The sequence below is a fragment of the Brassica napus genome, chromosome C8 (assembly GCF_020379485.1).
Source record: "Brassica napus cultivar Da-Ae chromosome C8, Da-Ae, whole genome shotgun sequence".
Lineage (NCBI taxonomy): Eukaryota > Viridiplantae > Streptophyta > Magnoliopsida > Brassicales > Brassicaceae > Brassica > Brassica napus.
In genome coordinates, this window is record NC_063451.1 from 7,869,692 (window position 1) to 7,891,358 (window position 21,667).

The following is a 21,667-nucleotide window of genomic DNA, read 5'->3' on the forward strand; positions in this document are numbered from 1 at the left end:
TCGCAGAAGGATCTCGTATAATCAATGGGGTTAGTTGCTCTTTTTTTTTTTAGAAATTTTGCGGATAGGATCATGCGCTTTTTCATTTTTTTTTTTTAAACGCGTTGGTCATTTTCGCAGGGTCTGAACTTGCTCGGCTCAGCTCTTGAGACAAGCCATAGGGAGTCCATGGTCTATCGCTTCAAGGCGGAGAAAGCGGAAAAGGACCTTGCTCGTATGCAAAACGAGATTTTGGAGCGAGATGCGAAACTCGCCAGGGACCACGAGAAGGCTGTTCGTCGCGCGGAAAGGAAGGGTAGGAGAAGGATCGTCGAAGCGATGAGGAAGCGTGCCTCTCAGTTCAACACTAAGTATGGAAACCTCAAGGATGCTTATTCCTAGGTGGGCGATTTTCGCGAGTGCCGCGGCTCAGTTGGCACCCTTTGAAAGACGCAGGCGGACGACTTCGTTTTCGAGGAGGAGATGAGGGACATGAAAGATGGCATGAAGGACCATGCCCACGCTGAGGCGCTTATTCCCCCGATCGATGGGAGGATCCAGGATTCTGGGATCCCATCCCGGTTTCTCCCGATACGGAGGAGGTCGCGATTGAGGTTGCTGGTGACGATGAGGAAGTGAACTATCCAGCGGATGTATTCAGAGCTTCCTTGTCCGGAAATTTTAACTTTGATTTGTGAGTGTCGAAGTTGGTATTTGTCGGGGAGCGATTTCCCCTTATCTTGTGTTTATGGCCGCGTGGCCTTTATTATCCAAATCTGGCCGAGTGTGGCCTTTATGCTGAGACTTTGTGTGGGCCTTTTTGGCCGTTTTTTATTGGGACTTGCCGTTGGTGGCTTTGAATCCCTACCGCTCTGCGGTATTATATATATGATGAATATTTATCGAAGTACCTTGTTCTGAGTATGTGAAATAAATATGAGTTGTCGTCTCATATTTACTTCTAACAAGATGTTCAATCTGGTGGTTCGCTTGAGATGTAATTTTTCGTAAAAGTCGCTTGTTTACTTTTACGAAGTTTTTATGAACGTTAAGATATGGATGGAGAGACATGGTTTAGGATCTCGTATCATTTTTAGATATCATGTCTTGAGATGTTAGAGACCAGTGCGTTGGGTTTAGGGCAAGACCTAGGTTTACTTTCGGTTTTAAGGTTTTATGCGGTGACTAGCCGGCTATCGATTTTCTTGTTGCAATTTTAACCTGATTCGTACCGATTGAAACTTCGCGATAGGTTCTCGGCTTATACGACTGGTATGGCATGAATCGAGCATCTCTCCAGAGACAATTTTTAAGCCAACTGTAAGTGCTAGACCAAAATTTCGGATTTTTTTTTTGTATCGCGCTATTATCCTTGTGTTGGATGTTCGAGGATCAGAAGAATGATCAGGTTGCGTTTGTTTAAGACGGCTGGTGTGTTCGTCGGAGCCAATCGACGAGCGGGGTGTAAATACTCGTTGAGATTTTTATGGTCGCGTTCGTACAGTTGTTTGCAGAGTTTCGAATTTAACTTGGCGACGTCTCGCTGTTGTTTCGAAGACTATACATATGTTTTAGGTGTTGAAGAATGAAGGCTTTTGCAATTTGTGCCAGATAAGGCCGTTGACAAGAGTCTAATGTTTGTAAAATTTTATTTTTAAGCGTGTCCTGAGACTTTTTGCGTAGCTGAAGCATAAGAATTCGAAAAAATGCGTATTGTAGTAAAAGTTTTAAAAAGCTCGATTACAATGATTCATCTTTTAAAACGTGGGAGTATACGAGTATACGTACCCACTTCCCCCCCCCCCCCCATTTTAGAGAGGGGGATAGCTGAACTCGTCTTTCGACGAGCTGCCTACGTAACTATTTTGAGGATCAAGCCTTCTCGTAGTTCTGTTTTTTGCCGCGAGTGTTCTTACTCGGCGATTGTTGTCGTGCTGACCGCCTTAATCGTGGAGACTGTGGTAGGGTCGGCGTTTCTGTCCGGTTTTTCTGGTTGAGTCATAGCGTTGATTTCGGAATCGTGCTGAGTTTCGATGTCCGAAGCGTTCGCTTCGGCAGACGATGTCAAATCATCTTTCTTTGAAGTGTTTTCGTCCAAAGGCCGAGTTAACTTCGCGGATTTTCGAGCCGCCCTCGTGGTGGTCGTGATTTGTCTTAACTTATGCTCTGCGAGAAAGCAAAGCCGCGACTGTTTCTGACAACCCCAGATGGCTGCGATCCCGCTCTGGGTCGGGAATTTGACGCCGAGGTGATATGTAGATGGAACGGCTTTCATGGCGTTAAGCCATGGGGTTCCCATGATCACATTGTAAATGGCAGGATGATCGACCACGGCGAAATCGACGATTTTTGTGATTTTCTTGGCCATGACTGGTAGCTGGATCGATCCGAGAGTCATCGATACTTTGACTGAAAAACCCGTCAGCGGTTTTTGCGTTGGGGTAACTTCCCAGAGTTCGATGTTCATCCGTTTGAGAGTGTCACGGAAGATAACATTAACCGTGCTTCCCGTGTCGATGAGGACTCTCGCAAGTTGCAGATCTCGTATGAAAAGATCTATGACGAGTGGATCGCAGTGAGGTTGATCGATTCCGCCGGCTTCGTCTCTCGTGAAAGTTATCGAGTTCTTTTGACCATCTCGGGGAGGAGACCACGTAGGCCATTTTGCACTTGATTCGGCCTTTCGCTGGTAAGCCTTGATGGCTGAGACCGTGTCGTTGCAAAACTGCAATCCTCCGATGATCAAGTTAACTCTGCGACGATTGTCGTTTCCTTTGTCGTCCGGTCTTCTTCCGCATTTATCCCCTGATTGGTTTCTTTGAGGGGAATTCTCCGTGGGTGGATTCCTGTCCTTCTTTGGAGGGCGATCGGTCTCGAGGGTGAGATCTTTTACGCTGGTTACTTCAGAGAGCTCTCCAACTAGTAGCTTCGCGGCCAATCTCGCTCCCAGGACTTTGCAGTTAGTCGTGGAGTTCCCTTGGGTCTGGTGGAACTCGCAGAAGGTGTTTTCGTCGTATCCTTGATTGCGAGTCCACGTATTACCCGTGGTTCGGCCTTGATCCGACATGATTGCGTAGTAATGCGCCCCTTGGAGTTCTTCCCCCTCGTGATGGACGTACTTATCGTTACGAGAGCTTTTCTTTTTTGTCCTTTGGTCTACATCTTTCGAGGACGGCTTTGTCAATTTATGCTTCTGCTACAAAATTTGTGTTTCCTCTTCGATTATGATGTAGTCTGTTGCCTTGTGGAGGGCGTCTTGGATCGTCCGTGGTTTGTCGAGGGTTATCCATTTTTCGAATTTCGACTTGTACCAGAGCGTTTTTCTGAGTGCGTCTATGGACACCTTGTCGCTTATCTCGCTAACCCTTGACATAACCAGCTTGAACCGGCTTATGAACTCGCGGAGGGGTTTGTCTTCCCTCTGGGACAGACTCCAGAGGTCGACATCGAGCTGTCGGAAACTTCCGATGGAGTTTCGCTTAAGGCGTACGAACCATTCAAGCGCCGCTCCTTCCAGATTTTCGACGAACAGACGGCAATAGCCGGCGTCCTTTTCGCTATCCTTCAGTCTGGCCCTTTCCATCGTGATGTGGAAAGCCTGAAGGTGCGCTTTAGGATCATTCGTACCATCGTACTTTGGTACTTTGATTTTTCCTGGGTCCGATACCCTCGTATCAGAGATGCGAGTGGTGAAGGGTGTCTTCCGAGCCCCTTCGAGCAGTCTGTCGATCTCTGGGGCAGCACTGGTAGCGTGATGGATCTGGGATTTCACGGCCCTTACTTCCGCTGCAGTTTTAGTTATGTAGTCACGAAGGTCACGTATGTCTGATTTCTCGCTAGCAGATTTTCGAGCTTGTCGGCGTTTGCTGCAAGTAGTCTCGGCATGTTTCTCGGCCAGCTCCTCCTGTTCGATCCAATAGAGGTTTTCCTCCTCTTCCGTCATTGGTTATTTGAACGGGGAGCCCTCCCGAGCCAATCGGCTTCTGGTTCTTCTTGGATGTCTGTCAGCGTCCTCCTCGGTATCGTTGGAGACGTTGCTGGGATCCAAGTCGACATGCTCGACTTCATCGACCTCTGTGTCCTTTGCAGGGGGTAGACGACTCTCATAGTTCTGTTTCTCGGCAGGGGATGTTTCGCTGGGGTTCTGTCCAGAAGGACGTTCCCGCGATGTTCCAGGCCTGTCGAGTAGGGTTGTGAAGTCGAGTTTTCTTCTGTGGATTTTCGTAGATCCGCGGGGGAGGACTGCACGTGTCCTTGCCGTTAAGGTTTGGACCTTTTTCGTCAAGGTATCCACGAGTTTGTCATGTTCTTCCGATCTCTTTTCGTAGGCGGAGAACATCTATTTGAACTCCTCGAGCGTCGCGGCGTTAGCAGTTGCGTTGGCCGCGGAGACGACCGCTTCCGGAGTGTTTTGATTGTCGTTGCCTCCTCCGTTGAGAGGAGTTTGCATGTTATTTGTGTTGTCAGTTGACATGTCTGATCGAGCGTGTTGTGGTTGAGAGTTAGATTGATCCGTACCCCCCTTCCTTCTAGCGCCAAACTGTGGGAACCAAAATTGGCACTGTCGATTTCCGTTTAAATAAGGAAAGTAGGAGAACCCTAGTTTCCCAGAGGTCCCAGATATCTGTTAATATCACACACCAAGCAATCAGAATACGAAATAAAGACGATAAAATTTAAGAAATCGAAAAGAGAGCAAGTAGATCTTATTCTGAATTCGCGTTTGAGCGTTACAACAAGGTATGAGTCTGGGCTGCGAGAGCTGTCGGTGAGATTTCTAGTTCTAAAACCCTAAAGCTGCTAAACCTAATTGAGTCGCAGCTCGAATAACAAAAACGAAAAATTGCCTAAATTGCTCTAAGTGCTAAGTTTTGCTGTGTGTCGAATCCCCCTTTTGCCTCTCGCCTAGGACTCCTTATATACTTGCTCCTAGGTCGGTTTGCGTATTTCCCCTTCTGCCCTTAAGCCGTCATAGTTCAAAAATGGAGATACTCCAATTTTCCCGATCTTCGTGATTATCTTCGGAAACTGTGCATTTATCCGCGGAAACTTGACATTTATCTTGCCCTACGAACCAATCATAAACCGTCATAAGGCTTATGGGTCTTCGGTTAAGAAATCGTAAGTGGGCTTCGAGCTACGTTTTAGGTCCCTTTGGACCGTCTTTGACTCGAAACGTTTATTACGGTTTCTTAGATAAAAACAAACTACCCGTAGTTTTTATCGTAAAGTTTGACTGATGACTTCGAGTGATGAGAAACAAAGAATGGCTTAGCCATGGCTCACGGGAGATAGCATTAAAGAGTAGACGAGAATGCATGGATTCGTGTCGTATCGACGTTCTGGGAGATTTTGGTCGGTATGTAACGATCAAGCCGCGTACGTGCTCGATCACTACGTAGCGACCGAGCTTGGCTTGAGCTCGGTCGCTACGTAGCGTCTGAGCCGTGTGCATGCTCGGTCGCTACGTAGCGACCGAGCTTCGGCTTGAGCTCGAGCTATTTGGGAGAGCTTTTACAGCTAATGTAGGATCTGTTTGCAACATGCAGAAAAACAAGTTGTGTCTCACACTTGTTGATGGGAGCGTTTTCTATGACCCTATCCAAGTTCAGGGAGAGCACACGTCCTACATCGAGCTGGGTGATGACCCAAGATTCGTGGCAACCTGTCACTGTGATTATGGACACGATGATGACGAAGTGTCAATCGACACCCAGACCGCATCGATCGATACCACTTTGATTGCAGAGCAACTCGCAACTATGACATTTGAAGCCGCCACTTCTCCTGTTAGAGCAACCCCATCACGATTTGACGTGCTCACACCAGATGAGTATGAAGTGTACAGAGTCCAATGAGGAAACGCGAAAGCCCATGATGGAAGGATCATTGATGTATCCTAGAAAGACATGGCAGACATCATTGCACAGGAAAAACCTTCGTATACAGAGCACTCTCATCAGCCATCCGATCTAGAGGTCTGATTGTCCTAAATATTGCACCCAGTGGAATCGCTGCATTGTTGTTGGAAGGAGGTAGAACCGCATATTCCATATTTGGTATTCCGATAGATGGAGACGAATTCAGTATTTGCAAGAAAATAAAATGAAACCAGGATCAGATCGTGCAAAATTAGTTAAAGAAGCAAAGTTAATTGTATGGGATGAGGTGCCTATGATGAGCAGACACTGTTTCGAGACTCTGGATCGTAGTATGCGTGATATTATTAGATCTTCTGAAAACAAACCTTTTAGGGGTAAAGTTGTTGTTTTCGGTGGCGATTTCAGACAGGTATTACTGGTTATACCTGGAAGAGGTAGATCAGAGACTGTTTTGGCGACTCTGAATTCGTCATATCTTTGGGAGCATAACAAAGTTTGAAGCTAACAAAAATCATGAGATTGCTTGCTGGTCTTACTGATGATGCAGAAAAAGGGCTTGAGTCTTTCTAAAAACAGATTTTGGATATTGGAGATGGAAAAATAAATTTGCCTTATAACAGTCAAGTTGAAATTGACATCCCCTCGGATTTGTTGATAAAAAATAGTGGAGTATCGCAAAAGAGGTTTATGGACAATCTTTTCGGACTTCAACAGATAAGGATTTGTATAGACATCGAACCATTCTGACTCCCACAAATGATGAAGTGGATAAAATAAATGATTACATCCTTTCAAAGTTGCTAGGTAATATTTTTTTCATTAACTCTTATGTTCAACTAACTATTTACATGTATGTACTTCATCTCATTTACATATATGATGCTTTCAGGTGAAGAGAAGGTTTACCTTAGCTCTGCCAACATTATTCCATCCGAAGTTGACATAAAAGAAAATGTGGTATATCCTATAGAGTTTTTGAACAGTGCTAAAGTCGCTGGACTGCCTAGACACTGTTTGAAGCTCAAGGTTGGTGCTCCTGTCATGTGTCTTCGTAACATGGAATGTGATAGACGGTAGAATTATAACGGAAAACGATATTGTCGGAGATAAAGTTTGGATCCCGAGAATATTTGTCACACCACCTGACACAAAGTTTCCCTTTAGAATGCGGCGTAAACAGTTTCTAGTTATATTGGCTTTTACGATGACCATCAATAAAATTCATGGTCAAACAGTGCAAAATGTTGGTTTGTTTCTACCTAGACAAGTGTTCTTTCATGGCCAATTATACGTTGCTATTTTAAGAGTTAAGTCGAGATCTGGATTAAAAATCCTAATCACGGATAAACAAGAGATGCTGCAGACAAAAACAATGAAGATTGTCTACAAGCAAGTTTTTCAAAATATTTTGTAGTCAATGGTACGTAGTTTTAATTTATTTTTCATTCAATAAAATTTTTAAATATTTTAAATTATTACATTTATTTGTTTCTCCTATTAACAGATAAATAACACAAACAAAATACCGATTGTAGTCGACTATACTCTGATAACGGTATGTAAATTTAATATTATTTTCTTTTAAATAAAATTTTGAAATCTATCAAATTCTTTTATTTCGTATAATTGCTTACAAAATTCAATAATTTTTTGCAGGTTTCTATTGAATTTTTGTTTTTTCTTTGTTAAGAATTGTACTTCTTATTTTATATTACTTATGGATTATATTTTGATTTTTAATCATATTTTCTTTAAATATGTCACTGTTTTTAACAAAAATAATAAAGACATAAATATAATATTTGATCCAAAATATGCAACTTCTCAAATTAAACACAATTACTTTTTCCATATTTTGAATATTTTTGTGTTCACATAGGGTTTCCATATTATGACTTTGACCTTGAATATTTCATCCAGTCACCTAGTAGCATTTTAATTTTGAGGAGCATCTCAGCCATTGTTTCACTTCCCGGCACTCGAACCGGGGCTCAGAAAATAATAAGCCTCTGAACACACGTTGTGCTACAACATTTTATCTATCATGTTCTGTAAAACATTACTTAAATTTACTAGATACAAAAGTTGTTGAAACTATTTTTTGAACATTATGAATAATGTATTCATATGTCAAAACTAAAATTTTATTTGAATGAGAAATGGAGGTCTAATGTGTGTGATTTGAGAAACTTGTACAAAGTAGCAAATACACTCATTGGATATTTGAACTTGGATTTGGGTTTTGATTTGTTAGTTGGACTTCATGTTCATTAACTTCAATCAAATATATGTTGATCTTTTATATTGATAAAATATAAAAACGAATTCTATTTTAAAGTATATTATTTTGTTTGAATTGGTCAAAACAATAATAATTTTACTCTTTGATTTCTTGGTTAAAATGTGGAATAAATTCACATACTAACTAACAAGAATTAAAGTGTCCATTAGTGCACCATGGAGGTTTCATTTTTGTGTTGAAGAATAAAATTTGTGCTTCTCATTATTTTTTATAAAAGAGCTTGTAGGCATTATAAAAAAAAAAAATACTGAACAACAACAAATCACTTTCCCCTACTTTGAATAGTTATGCTACTATTTTTTTTTTTGAGTCTGAGAGTACAACACAAAATTAGGTTCGATAGATTCTGTTTTTCGGTGATAGTAAACAGAAACAATGCTGCAGTTGTATCCTGGGAATGTGAGCGCTATGAAACCGTCACACTACGAGGCGTTTAAAGATTTAAGGAAAGAGATTAACCATCTCGACTCTGCAATTCTTCTTTATTTTTATATTTCGGCATTGTAATTTTAATTTATATTATTATTATTCTTTACAAATATCAGTTGTCCTATGGTAGTAAAATAAGGTTCAACTTCTAACTTTACACTCTTAAATCTTTAAACGCCCCGTAGTGTGACGGTTTCATAGCGCTCAGATTCCCAGGATACAACTAAGTCAAACTAAATCTGCCCAAAGCACTGTAAGACTTCGGTCTATACCCAGTTTCTATGATGATTAAACAGTGCTACATGTAAGAAATATAGGATAAGCATTAGCTTTTAATGATTTATGTCCATAGTTTTGAGATACGAATGGAGTAGTACATGATACTCCTCTAAAAAATGCTAATGGCAAATCACCTTGTCAGTGTGAAATGGGGCCGTTTCTAGGAGAATGAAGGAAATGCTATATTCTCAAAGTTCACTCATGATTAACAAGGACTGTTCACGGCCAAAATGAACACAATAGAGAACCTAGTTGTGTGAGAGAATGAAGCTGTGTTATAGCTATTGTCTAGGTTTACACCAAAGTCCGGGATGTTCAAAACATCATGGCCACCTCTTGACTGAGAAAATCCCATAGCTATTAACAATGACTGGTTCAAGGCTGAAAAATAGCTACCAACTCATCATGCAGTGGATTTTTCGTTTGTACTCTCAAAAGTCCTTAGTTGAGTCTTGTCAAGTCTTGTTTAGGAAGTCAAGTCTGTTGAGTCGTCTAGTGTCTAGAATCATTTCTATTCATGTGGAGGATTGTTCGAACTATTTTTTGAACATTATGAATAATGTATTCATATGTCAAAAATGAACTTTTATTTGAATGAGAAATGAAGGTCTAATGTGTGTGATTTGAGAAATTTGTACAAAGTAGCAAATACACTCATTGGATATTTGGATTTGAGTTTTGATTTATTAGTTGGACTTCATGTTCATTAACTTAAATCAAATATATGTTGATCTTTTATATTGATAAAATATTTTAAAAAATCCATTATAAAGTATATTATTTTGTTTGAAATGGTCAAAACAATAATAATTTTACTCTTTGATTTCTTGGTCAAAATGTGGAATAAATTCACAAACTAATTGACAAGAATTAAAGTCTCCATTAGTGCACCATGAATGTTTCATTTTTGTGTTGAAGAATTTGTGCTTCTCATTATTTTTCTATAAAAGGGCTTGTAGACATTATAAAAAAAAAAAGACTCTCAACAAGAACAAATCACTTTCTCCTACTTTGAATAGTTATGCTAGTATTTTTTTTTCAGTCTGAGAGTGCAACACAAAATTAGGTTCGATAGATTCTGTTTTCGGTGATGGTAAACATAAACAATGCTGCAGTTGTATCCTATGAATATGAGCGCTATGAAACTGTCACACTACGGGGCATTTAAGGATTTAAGGAAAGAGATTAATCATCTCGATTCTTCAATTCTTCTTTATTTTTATATTTCGGTATTGTAATTTTAATTTCCATTCTTATTATTCTTTACATGTCCTATGTAGTAAAATAAAGTTCAACTTCTAACTTTACTTCCTTTGAAATTTTTAACGGTTTGATATAAAACCAACATCAGTTTTTTTTTTCTTTTTCTTTTCAAAAAACATATTGAAAATGATCAAAAACTGACATACTTTTTTTTTAAATCATTAAATGTTGCAATTTAATATAATCAATAATCAAACACCACAACCTAAACACGTAAGTGCAGGAGAATTATTTTAAATAATTCAACCGATCCTGCAAAAAAAAAATGTTAGCTCAAGAACGCAAGCTTTACACAATATCAAAAGCTTGTTGGAGAAAACACAAATCCAGATTTTTTTTCGAGACTGTCGATTAACTTGTTCTTAGAAAACAAGAATTTTAACAAATATCAGTATTGTTAGTGCAAAAGCATAAACAATATTTAAAGATTTAAGGTTCCTACAAAAGTTACTCCTACTCTTCTTTTTTTTTCTGATTTTCTATTAACTCGCTAGGATTTGATCTATTGAACATAGCGTCTAACGCAATTCTGAACCTCGGATGTAACACAATATCTCTTTGATTGGAGATGAAGCATAGTGGAAATGCGAAAACAGTTTGGCCTTCACCTGTATAAGAAGACGATCAATTCTTCTTAAGATAATATTGAGTAGAAAATAAAATAAGCCTATGTCTTTGATTTTTAACCACGGCCAACGTTAGATTTTATATTTTTTTTTTCATTTTGACATGACTTTTTGTACCTAACAAATTCCATGATGAATAAATCTTTTCGAATCTCAAAGTTCGGTGTTCTAAATATGTTAAAATGATATCAATCACCTAGGTGCAAAGGAACTTGGGATATAATCAGAAAAACCAAGTTAAAACAAAAGGATTTAAGTATTACAATAGTTTAAGATGTCCATTTCTTTTTTGTCTCAACATGATAATGGTCTCCCAAACTACTAACTGGAAAGTACATAGAGAGTTTAGCTTTCTTCACCATCATCAGTAATGAACTTTCCATTACCAGGATTAATGGCAGCAGCGAAGAAGAAAGCAACGTTTAAGAGGACGAGTGGTTCGATATCTTGAATTGGAATACCAGTCTCAATGTTGAGTTGAGCAAGTGCTCCTTTCCCTGTAATAATCTCTCCTATCAATGAAAATGCTATTCCCAATTGTGCCAATCTTCCTACGAACAACTCGTTCGCCTTCGTGAACCCAAACAAAGGACCTTGACACAACCAAACAACAAGCATTTACGGATTAGACTACGGTTCAGTAATATCAAATTTGCATCTTAGGGTAATACGGTTCAAAACCTTGTTCTTTGAGACCGAGGGCAGAGCGAACGCCTTTGCCGGGAGGAATGACGGCTTTCTCGAGTCCGGTGGGAGGATCGTCGACGAATTTTCCTCTGTCTCCAAGAGCTCCAATGGCACCCAACAGAGTGAACAATATGAAGAAGAGAAGCAATGGCTCTGCTTCGTAAATCGGTATTCCTGTCTCCAAATTCAGCTGTGCTAATATCCCTTTCCCAGTCAACGCCTCACCTAGCAACGATGCCTATTCATAAACTCAAATTTCATATCAAATGTTCTTCCTTGTAACAAAAGTATGTGTGTAACAGGAAAACAGAGGGGACTTACAGCGAAACCGATCATAGCAACACGGCCCACAAAGAGCTCGTTCTGCTTCGTGAATCCTATCCCACCAGACGTTCCGAAGATACCGTCTTCAACCTTTGGCTTCACTTTCTCAACCTAGAATATATAAAACAATCTTACCATTGCCATCATGACATGAGATATGTTTCTTGTTAAACAAGCAAAAGGTCTCTGAATACCTTTTTGGGAGCAGCTTTGGTTTTGGGTTTGAAGATAGCGAGAGGAACCAACGATGGTATTCGAGATGGTAGAGTAACCGGAGAGTTTCCGGAGAGGAAGAGATGGTGAACTTTGGGCTGAGCCAGAGGGTTCTTGTTCCTCAAGAAATGGTTTGCAGAGATGCCGGAAGTTAGCAGCATGGTTTGATCCATTTTTGTGTGTTGCAACAAGCTGCTTGTTGCGTCTGAGGATGAGAGAAAAGATCAGTCAAGTGTTGTGGTCTGGAAGTAAAGAGATTAGGAGATATATCAAGGAAATCTGTTGACGGGCTTACAGTGCGTCCACGTCTCCCAATTGTCCTTCCTTTAGTCTCTCTGTGGAGATAATGTTTTCTGTGGCAAGAAAATAAATAACTAGTTTCTTTCTTATTTTCCTCGTCCACTATTTCTTTCTTATATAATAATTATTTCGCAAATTTTCTGTACAGTCAATAATGTGCCGTTTGCAGAAAGAAAGAAAAAAACAAACAAAAACAATTTAAGGTGATGACCAAAAACCAATTTAACGTCAACAACCATTTATGACGAACTAAAACTAGAATTTCCCCTAAATTCTTAGCTTTTGTTTTCTTTTTGTAAAAAAATCTTAGTTTTCTTCAACTTTATTTTTTCCACATTGAATACTACTACTTTTTACTTTAAAGAAAAAAATAATCACTTAGATTTTTCAGGGAAATCATATTTTCCAATTTCAACAGTTTTAAAAAATTTCAGGTGGTTCAATAAAAAAGAAAGAAATTTTCAGGTTTGTTCTATTTCTTAACTTATGACTTTGAGACCGGACTCGATCCCACCGAGAGACGGGTTTAGAAGCGTTTTCAATCGAGAGCATAATATTAAAAACAGCAAAGAAAACTTTTTGAGGGGCTGAGAACAGAACCCGATACAACAACGAGAACCTCACCTAATCTTGATCAACGTTGGGGGTTCAGGTTACTCTTACTCACAGCCGCAAAACGCTTGATGAAAATTATGTTTGGAAATATGAAAGACAACCCCGCAGCTCGCAACAACGCTGGAAAAAAATCCAGCAACGACTGCTCTTATGGCCAACGCCTATGCAAACGCCGCAGTTCCCGAGAAAATTGAAAACCTAGTCCCGACTTTTCGCCACAGGGAGAGCACCAAAACGAGCTCGCGATTTCACCATCCTAACAGAAAGGGTAAAGATAAAATCTATCAATCCCCGTAAAACCTGTCCAGCTACCGAGTTGGATAAATCTCAGCGACTTATGGTTCGACCAAAAGACGTTTTCCAAAAACTTTTCGGTAAAATAAAACTTGCTCTCCTAGAAACCGCGGAGAAACCCTAAGTTACTCGCAGAATGGCAAATCGAGTTGCCAGTTCCCCACTGTTATATTTCTTTCGAAACATTTTCGAAAAAACAAAGTTTATCTCTACTGAATCACTCGAAATCTAAAACGGCTGACGAAAACTAAACCAAGCAAAACAGGAGATCATATTTGTCACTGCTAAACGTTTTCCGAAACCTTAGGTTTCGTAAAAATTCAAGCTTTGATTCTATAGTAACATATTCAGTGAATTCTCGACACAGGCCTACCAAGCTTATTTCGGAAAAACTACTCAAAACTCCCTCCGATTGATCCTACGGAAATGAGGAAATTTCCAATTAAGTTTGACAGCAATAAGTAACTCGTGACAGCCAAAATTTCTGATACTTGAACCCAGAAACTAAAGTTGCAGAAGAGCCGCAAAACATGACTTTTCCGAGAAAGGACTCTTCTACAGCCGAACTCGAAAACATGTTTACGAAACAGCTTTCGTAAAACTAAACTCATGACATTTTGCGGAATAATTTTCAGAAAATAAAAGCTCGACAACATTTTCCGAAACAGCTTTCATAAAATTAAACTCGAAAATGTTTTATGGAACATCGTTCGCAAAGTGAAAACGCTTGATGAAAATTATGTTTGGAAATATGAAAGACAACCCCGCAGCTCGCAACAACGCTGGAAAAAAAATCCAGCAACGACTGCTCTTATGGCCAACGCCTATGCAAGCGCCGCAGTTCCCGAGAAAATTGAAAACCTAGTCCCGACTTTTCACCACAGGGAGAGCACCAAAACGAGCTCGCGATTTCACCATCCTAACAGAAAGGGTAAAGATAAAATCTATCAATCCCCGTAAAACCTGTCCAGCTACTGAGTTGGATAAATCTCAGCGACTTATGGTTCGACCAAAAGACGTTTTCCAAAAACTTTTCGGTAAAATAAAACTTGCTCTCCTAGAAACCGCGGAGAAACCCTAAGTTTCTTGCAGAATGGCAAATCGAGTTGCCAGTTCCCCACTGTTATATTTCTTTCGAAACATTTTCGAAGAAACAAAGTTTATCTCTATTGAATCACTCGAAATCTAAAACGGCTGACGAAAACTAAACCAAGCAAAACAGGAGATCATATTCGTCACTGCTAAAAGTTTTCCGAAACCTTAGGTTTCGTAAAAATTCAAGCTTTGATTCTATAGTAACATATTCAGTGAATTCTCGACACAGGCCTACCAAGCTTATTTCGGAAAAACTACTCAAAACTCCCTCCGATTGATCCTACGGAAATGAGGAAATTTCCAATTAAGTTTGACAGCAATAAGTAACTCGTGACAGCCAAAATTTCTGATACTTGAACCCAGAAACTAAAGTTGCAGAAGAGCCGCAAAACATGACTTTTCCAAGAAAGGACTCTTCTACAGCCGAACTCGAAAACATGTTTACGAAACAGCTTTCGTAAAGCTAAACTCATGACATTTTGCGGAATAACTTTCAGAAAATAAAAGCTCGACAACATTTTCCGAAACAGCTTTCATAAAATTAAACTCGAAAATGTTTTATGGAACATCGTTCGAAAAGTGAAACAAGTCAATATTTTACGATACGACTTTTGTAGAATAAAATTGACAACATTTACGAAATGATCGCATCAATGTACCATAAAAACTCTAGTTGGATCAGCCCCCAAAGGCTCCTACTTTACGTTCTCTTTTGAATCCCGATCGAAACGCTTTTCGTTTTGTCTCAATCGGAGTTTCCGTTGAGATTGTACGACGAAAAGAAGTAAGACTCGCCTAAACTCCTTGGCTTGCCCCTACTCGCCTTCTTGGGCATCCTAATCGCCCCTCCGTAGAATCCTACTCGCCCTTACCTCCATCTTTGCGTTCTCCTTCGAATCTCGATCGAAACGCCTCTTGTTTCGTCTCGATTGGAGTAACCATTGGAACTGTACGATAAAAATCGTAAAGTCTTGTTTTCTCGTATGAATTCAAATTGATCGTATAAAACGGCAACAGTTAACTCAACACCTTAGCCGCCTCAACTATACGAGTAATTTGAACCTTTTTATAAAAATTGACGTCGTCTCAAAGGTACTATATCGAAGAAATCGTAAAAACGTTTAAGTCGAAAACGACCGAAAAGGTCTAAAACACGACTAAATGCCCACTTAGGATTTTAGACGAAATCGAGCCCAATGATATTACGACGGTCTATCTTTTATTTAGAAGATAAATTTCACGTTGCAAAGGATAAACACCAATATCGAAAAGGGCGTACAGACACGAGGAGAGGAAGGGGAAATAAGCAAGCAAAATGGAGAAGAGGCAAAACCGAATCTTCAAGAAAACTAAGGTATATCCGACTTGGAATTTTCGGAGGAAAGTACATAGAAATAAAAACGCTTTTGAGACTGCCCTAGAATTTTAGGGAACTTAAAACCTAGTTGGAAAGTCTAGCGAACTAAGTTTTAGGCGTTTTTTCCTGTCTCGGTATATTGTTCCATGACTGTTCAGGCAGATCTTGCAAACCGATCTAGAAACGATCGCCACACATATTCAGGTCGCTCCCCAAAGAAAGAAAGAACTAGAGACATTAATGTCATTTTAAAACCGATTGGTTTCTAGCGATTTTTTTTAAAACCAACTTATTTGAAGTCGTCAGCCTGAAAATGACCAAGTCCCAATCCTAACGTCGTCTTTAAACCGACCCAGGATGTCGATCATCCCAATCTTTAAAAAAGAAAAAGGAGGAAGTAGGTACGTATACTATACTCGTATACTCCCATACTTCAAAAAAGTTTTCGCCTTGGCATAAAAAAAATGCTTTTGACAAAGCAAATTCTTGCAGCAACCGGCAGAAAAACACTTAGGCAATCCAATGCCTCATTAAAATCGTCCCAAAAAGGCAAACGACAATCTAAGATTCGTCTCAGCGCTAACAACATATCTACAGCATCACGGACATAATCTCGAGGACTATACAGCATCTCTTGTCGCAATCACGCGTTTAGAAAACCTGTACCAATATCAAACTGAAACTCGACGATTAGCCAAAGTCTGAGAAAACCTTTTCGACTTAATAAAATAATTTCCGTATAAAAGTCAAAACTTATACGAGAAATATTTAAGCACCAAAGCATTGCTTTCAGTTTCCGTTGAACCTAGTGAGTCATGGAAAAGCATCGAAAACGTTCTCACGACTAAAATAACAAAATAACCTTCGGTAAAACTTTGTGAGTAATTCCAAGCAACTTTCACCAAAGATCGAAATCAAAACGGAAACGTTCCCCGTGTAATCCGTGGAAACATCGCAACTTTGAAATCTTCGATTTCCTATTTACTTCTATGAGAAGCCCCTCTCACAATATTTTCGCGAAAAATCCTCCGTATAGTCAAATCAAGTCATACGAAGCAACTTCCGAAAATAAACATAAAGGGTCTTACGGAAAACTGTCATAGATAATTTTTCATTTAATAAAAACGAAGCTCCATGAAGATTGCTGACTTATACCTTTCACTTTCCTTGGTTACATCCGTGCAGGAAATCACCTCGCAACCGAATCCACAAGGGTTATGCGTCAAGCCTCTTTAAAATTCGTCTCCATCGGATAAAAAGGAAACAGTATACGAAACATTCATCGTATAACTTAAACCCAAAGTGGAAACTCGTTTTTAACTACCATCAGACATAACACGGAAAACTCCGCTATACTTGGTCTTTCAATCTCAACAAACGCTCTTTGGTCCTCGACCAACTACGCCTCCCCGTAAAACCCGAACCAGAATTCAGCATCTTTTTGAAGACAGTCATAAAACAAAAGTTCCATGGTCTGGTCCTTGACCAACAACGCCCTTGGCTATACGGCTGAACACAACCTTCATCCCAAGCCAAAACAATTGAGCGACCACCACTCCAATCACTTAAACGGCTAAACAACAATCCACGATTTTTCGTAAAACGCCAAGTGACGATTACACAGACTATTTGTCGTATAAACTAGAGAGTAAATTATACGAAATTTTTTTCACAACAGAGCTCAATTCTAGCAACCAAATGGTTAACGGAAAAATCGAACTTCTCAAAAATCGATCAAGTTCCATATAAAATGTGGCATGTGTAGGAAAAAATTGTAACAAAGCTCCTAAAGCTATACAAGTCATCCTTAAAAATACACAAACAAATCTAGGAAGGCCAACACCTCACAAAGCACAGTGTAGGAAAACGCTTCTTCCCGGGGACAAATCTATGCGACCCCTTAGTCCAAATCCCTCTATCATTAATCAGATTACTCAACATCAAAACTGAAACAACAGTTTTAGCTGCGAACATCCGTAGACAAACTGAGACGTTCCTCCAACCAGGGTTAAGACTAAACCCTTGCAACACCGAAACATCTTCAAGCCCACAAACATTTCAAGCACAAAAAGCGGCATACGAAAGAATAACCAATCTTCAGCATTGAAAGACGTTGAAGACGCCTGAAGATTCGTTTTTCGATAAAATTACCTTCCTCGATAAAAACACCTTCTTGGAAGTCAAGGCAGTCATATGCATTAACATCTTCTCAAACACGTTCCTTTCGCGAAGACCCAAACGGTAAAAAAAAAATTCCAAGTTCGTTTCTGATCACATCAAACTCTCAACGTCCTAAACAGACTAATTCATCTCACAAAGATGACTCTCGAACATCCGACACAAGGATAATAGAGCTATAAAAGAAATCCAAAATTTTGGTCAACACTACCAGGAGACTTAAAAATTGTCCTTGGGGAGATGCTCGGTTCCAACCATACAAGTCATATAAGCCGAGAACCTATTGCGGACTTTAAATCGGTATGAAATCATGTTAAAACTATAACGGGATACGTAAGTCGAATTAGTCATCGTACCCCCTAAAACAGGAGTAAACCTAGGTCTTGCCCTAAACCCAGCACACTGATCTCTAACATCACAAGGCATGATATCAAGGATACAAGATCCTAAAACATGTCTCTTCGTGCGTATTCTAACGCTCACGAAAACTTTGAAAGAAATAAAAAAATTTTGAACATTATCATCTGTAACGAGCAGCGAATATGACGATCCAACAAAGAGTTAGATGCGAGATGACAACTCGTATTGTTCCCTCTACATTCACACGAATACAAACATGCTCCTCGAAAAACATAACTTCAATTCATTAAAAAGCCGCAAAGCGGCTGGTATTCGAAGCCACACTCGGTCAAATAAAATAGCCTACAAGGCTAGTCTCGAGGCCGACAATGGTCCAATACAAAATGCCACCAGCGGCAACATGCCCGATAATATCTACACAACATACAACTAGACCGTAAAGGTCTCGCTGGAAACAGATCATAAGAATCTTAACTCCTAAACGAAATACAAAAGGCTTGATCCCTTCAACAATGGTACGTAGGCAACCGTCATAAGGCGCAGCCCCAATCTTATCGCGTTCCACTCTTTGAAGAGCAAGAATACCACTTACGACAGACCTTTTCAAACATTAATCCCGTCTAACTTGCCAAGCCACTCGCTAGAACCTCACGCTAGAAGTTCATGGTTATAACGAGCTGGAGGCTAACTTTTGGGTCAAAATCGGTCACTACGGAATCAATGTCTGAAAGTCCCCGGAAAATATTTCTCACAATAAAAATTTGGTATAATTTTAATTGAAAAGATTATACGACGAGTTCTTGAATTATTTTATCGACAACAAGAGGTAAACATTATTTGGATAAAAACAGTTATTTCGAAATAAACGTCTAAAAATTGAATTTCTCGACACACTTTCGACAAATATTCGTCAATAAAACTGCACAGACGCATCAGATGTTTAGCTACAGATAAAGACCTTCCCATGGTGGGATGGAGTCCATCTTTTGACACAAGATAGAGCTTTGAGTTATATTTCCAATGCCACCGGTCTGAGTTCAATCAGCATCCTGTAGCAGAAGTTATGCCCGTTTTATTGAAGGGTGGACAGAGCACACTGTCCATTTCGGCCATCCGCCGAGCTGAACCACTCCAGCTCGGTGGATGGCCGAACTGGATCGACCACACGACCAGCTCGGCCATCCGCCGAGCTGGATCGACCACACGACCAGCTCGGCCATCCGCCGAGCTGGATCGACCACACGACCAGCTCGGCCATCCGCCGAGCCGGATCGACCACACGACCAGCTCGGCCGTTCGACGGGCTGGACCAGTCCAGTCCGTTAGACGGACGAGCTGGATTGACTAAACCATCTTCATCCCGTCCTCGTAGCTCCTCCCCCCCCCCCCCCCCGAGATTTTATAAAACTTGCTCTCCTTTCATTTCGATCGGAGGCACCATTGGAACTTCACAATTTTAAAACCGCAAGAACTATTTTTCTTGTATGGAGTTCGAATTTATCGTACGAAACGGCGACGGTTAACTAAACACCTTGAACTGCCTACACTGTACGAGAAATTTGAGCTTTCTTCGGAAATCTACGTCGTTTCGAAAGTGCTCTCTTCGATAAGTTGTGAAAGCGCTCAAGACAAGAAATGGCCCGAAAGGGGCCAGAACGCGGCTAACAGCCCACTCGCGACTTTGTATGAAATCAAGCCCAATCGTTACGACGGTTTATCTTTTATTGTGCATGAGAAGATAAATATCAAGTTCGGATCTAGTTTGTTTGCCTGCAGGAGTGAAGCCCATTGGCCTCAAGTGGGTCTTTAAGGTTAAGTGTAATGCAGATGGTAGCATAAATTAGTTTAAGGCTCGACTGGTGGCAAAGGGATAAGTTCAAAAACACGGCGTTGATTATGATGAGGTCTTCGCACCAGTGGCTTGCATTGAGACAATACGGCTGATTATTGGATTGGCTGCTTCAAGAGGATGGGAGATTCACCACCTAGATGTTAAAACTGCGTTTCTCCATGGAGACTTGAAAGAGGAGGTGTATGTGACCCAGCCACAAGGTTTCTTTGTCAAAGGTCAAGAGGACAAGGTGTATAAGCTCAAGAAGGCTCTTTATGGCTTACGCCAGGCACCAAGGGCTTGGAACGTTAAGCTGAATCAAATCTTGCGTGGACTGAACTTCCACCACTGCTCAAAGGAACCGTCGCTATATCGTAAGGACGTAAATAATGAGCTTCTTGTTGTCGTTGTTTACGTAGACGACTTGCTTGTTACCGGATCATCACTGAAGATGATAGAAGTCTTTAAACAAGAGATGGGCTAAGTTTGAGATGAGCGATCTTGGGTTGTTGACTTATTATTTGGGTATCAAAGTTCTTCAAAGAGAAGATGGGATTATTCTGAAACAAGACCGGTATGCACGGAAAATTCTTGAGGAAACAGGAATGGCTACTTGTAACTCTACACTTGTTCCTATGGAGATGAACTCAAAGTTCTCCAAAGCGCCTGATGAAAGGAGTGTGGACGAGAAAGAGTATCGCCGTAGTATTGGCTGCTTACGCTATCTCCTACACACTCGTCCAGATGTCTCCTTCAGTGTAGGGGTACTCAGCAGATATATGCAGGAACCGAAGGAGTCTCATGCTGCAGCATTGAAAAAAGTTTTAAGGTACTTACGTGGGACGTGTGATCTTGGACTCCGGTTTCTATGTGGAAAAGACATGAAGCTCGAAGGCTACAGCGATAGTTCACATAACGTGGACATAGATGATGGGAAAAGCACAACTGGGCATGTGTTTTACTTTGGAAGTAGTCCTGTAACGTGGTGTTCTACTAAACAGGAGATAGTTGCTTTGTCGAGTTGTGAAGCAGAGTTTATGGCTGCTACTGAAGCAGCGAAGCAGGCTATTTGGCTTCAAGAATTGATGAGTGAGGTCGTGAATGAGGCGTGTAGAAGAGTGACCATCAGAGTTGATAACAAATCAGCAATACAACTAGCAAGGAATCCCGTGTTTCATGGACGGAGCAAGCACATCCATAGGAGATTTCACTTTATAAGTGAATGTGTTGAGAATGAACAAGTTGAAGTTGAGCATGTACCCGGAAACGAACAGAGAGCTGACATCTTAACCAAGCCACTTGGGAGGATTAAGTTCACTGAAATGAGAAGTCTGATTGGAGTTGAAGATGTGAGTGAGTTCAAGCATAAGGGGGAGAATGTTGGAGTTAGCTTGAAGAAACCTTAAGCAACAAGTTATTTGATTCCTATTTGTATTATGATTTGTTTAGATAATGATCATGATATGATTTGTGTTTATCAACTAGGATTAGGTTTTTGGTTGCTATATAAATATAGCCTTTGTCATTAGATAAAACCGTGAGAGTTGATTGTGATCTTGAGAACTAAAGCTTGAGGTATTTTTCTAAAGCTATTGATTGATTGAATAAGAGAGGGAAAACGACCTATTTCCACATAAGAACTATGATATAGTA

The 21,667-nt window shown here is 40.3% G+C and overlaps 1 protein-coding gene across 1 annotated transcript; it reads right to left on the reverse strand.

Moving 5' to 3' along the window:
* Nucleotides 1–10,980: 10,980 nt before the first annotated feature.
* On the reverse strand, nt 10,981–12,367 carry LOC106385860 (photosystem II 22 kDa protein, chloroplastic-like). Its single transcript, XM_013825757.3, has 4 exons — nt 11,966–12,367; nt 11,769–11,882; nt 11,442–11,685; nt 10,981–11,353 (listed from the first exon to the last, which is right to left on the reverse strand). The coding sequence occupies exons 1-4, from the start codon at nt 12,155–12,157 to the stop codon at nt 11,106–11,108; spliced, it is 798 nt and encodes a 265-aa protein (XP_013681211.2). The 5' UTR covers nt 12,158–12,367; the 3' UTR covers nt 10,981–11,105.
* Between the last annotated feature and the right edge of the window lie 9,300 nt (nt 12,368–21,667).

What these genes read in the sequence shown, in the direction of transcription:
- LOC106385860 (XM_013825757.3), bottom strand. Translation starts at nt 12,157, where the DNA reads ATGGATCAAACCATGCTGCTAACTTCCGGCATCTCTGCAAACCATTTC. An exon ending in TTGCTATGATCGGTTTCGCT is followed by an intron (nt 11,686 to 11,768) that starts GTAAGTCCCCTC and finishes GTTTATGAATAG; the next exon opens with GCATCGTTGCTAGGTGAGGC. An exon ending in CCTCGGTCTCAAAGAACAAG is followed by an intron (nt 11,354 to 11,441) that starts GTTTTGAACCGT and finishes GGTTGTGTCAAG; the next exon opens with GTCCTTTGTTTGGGTTCACG.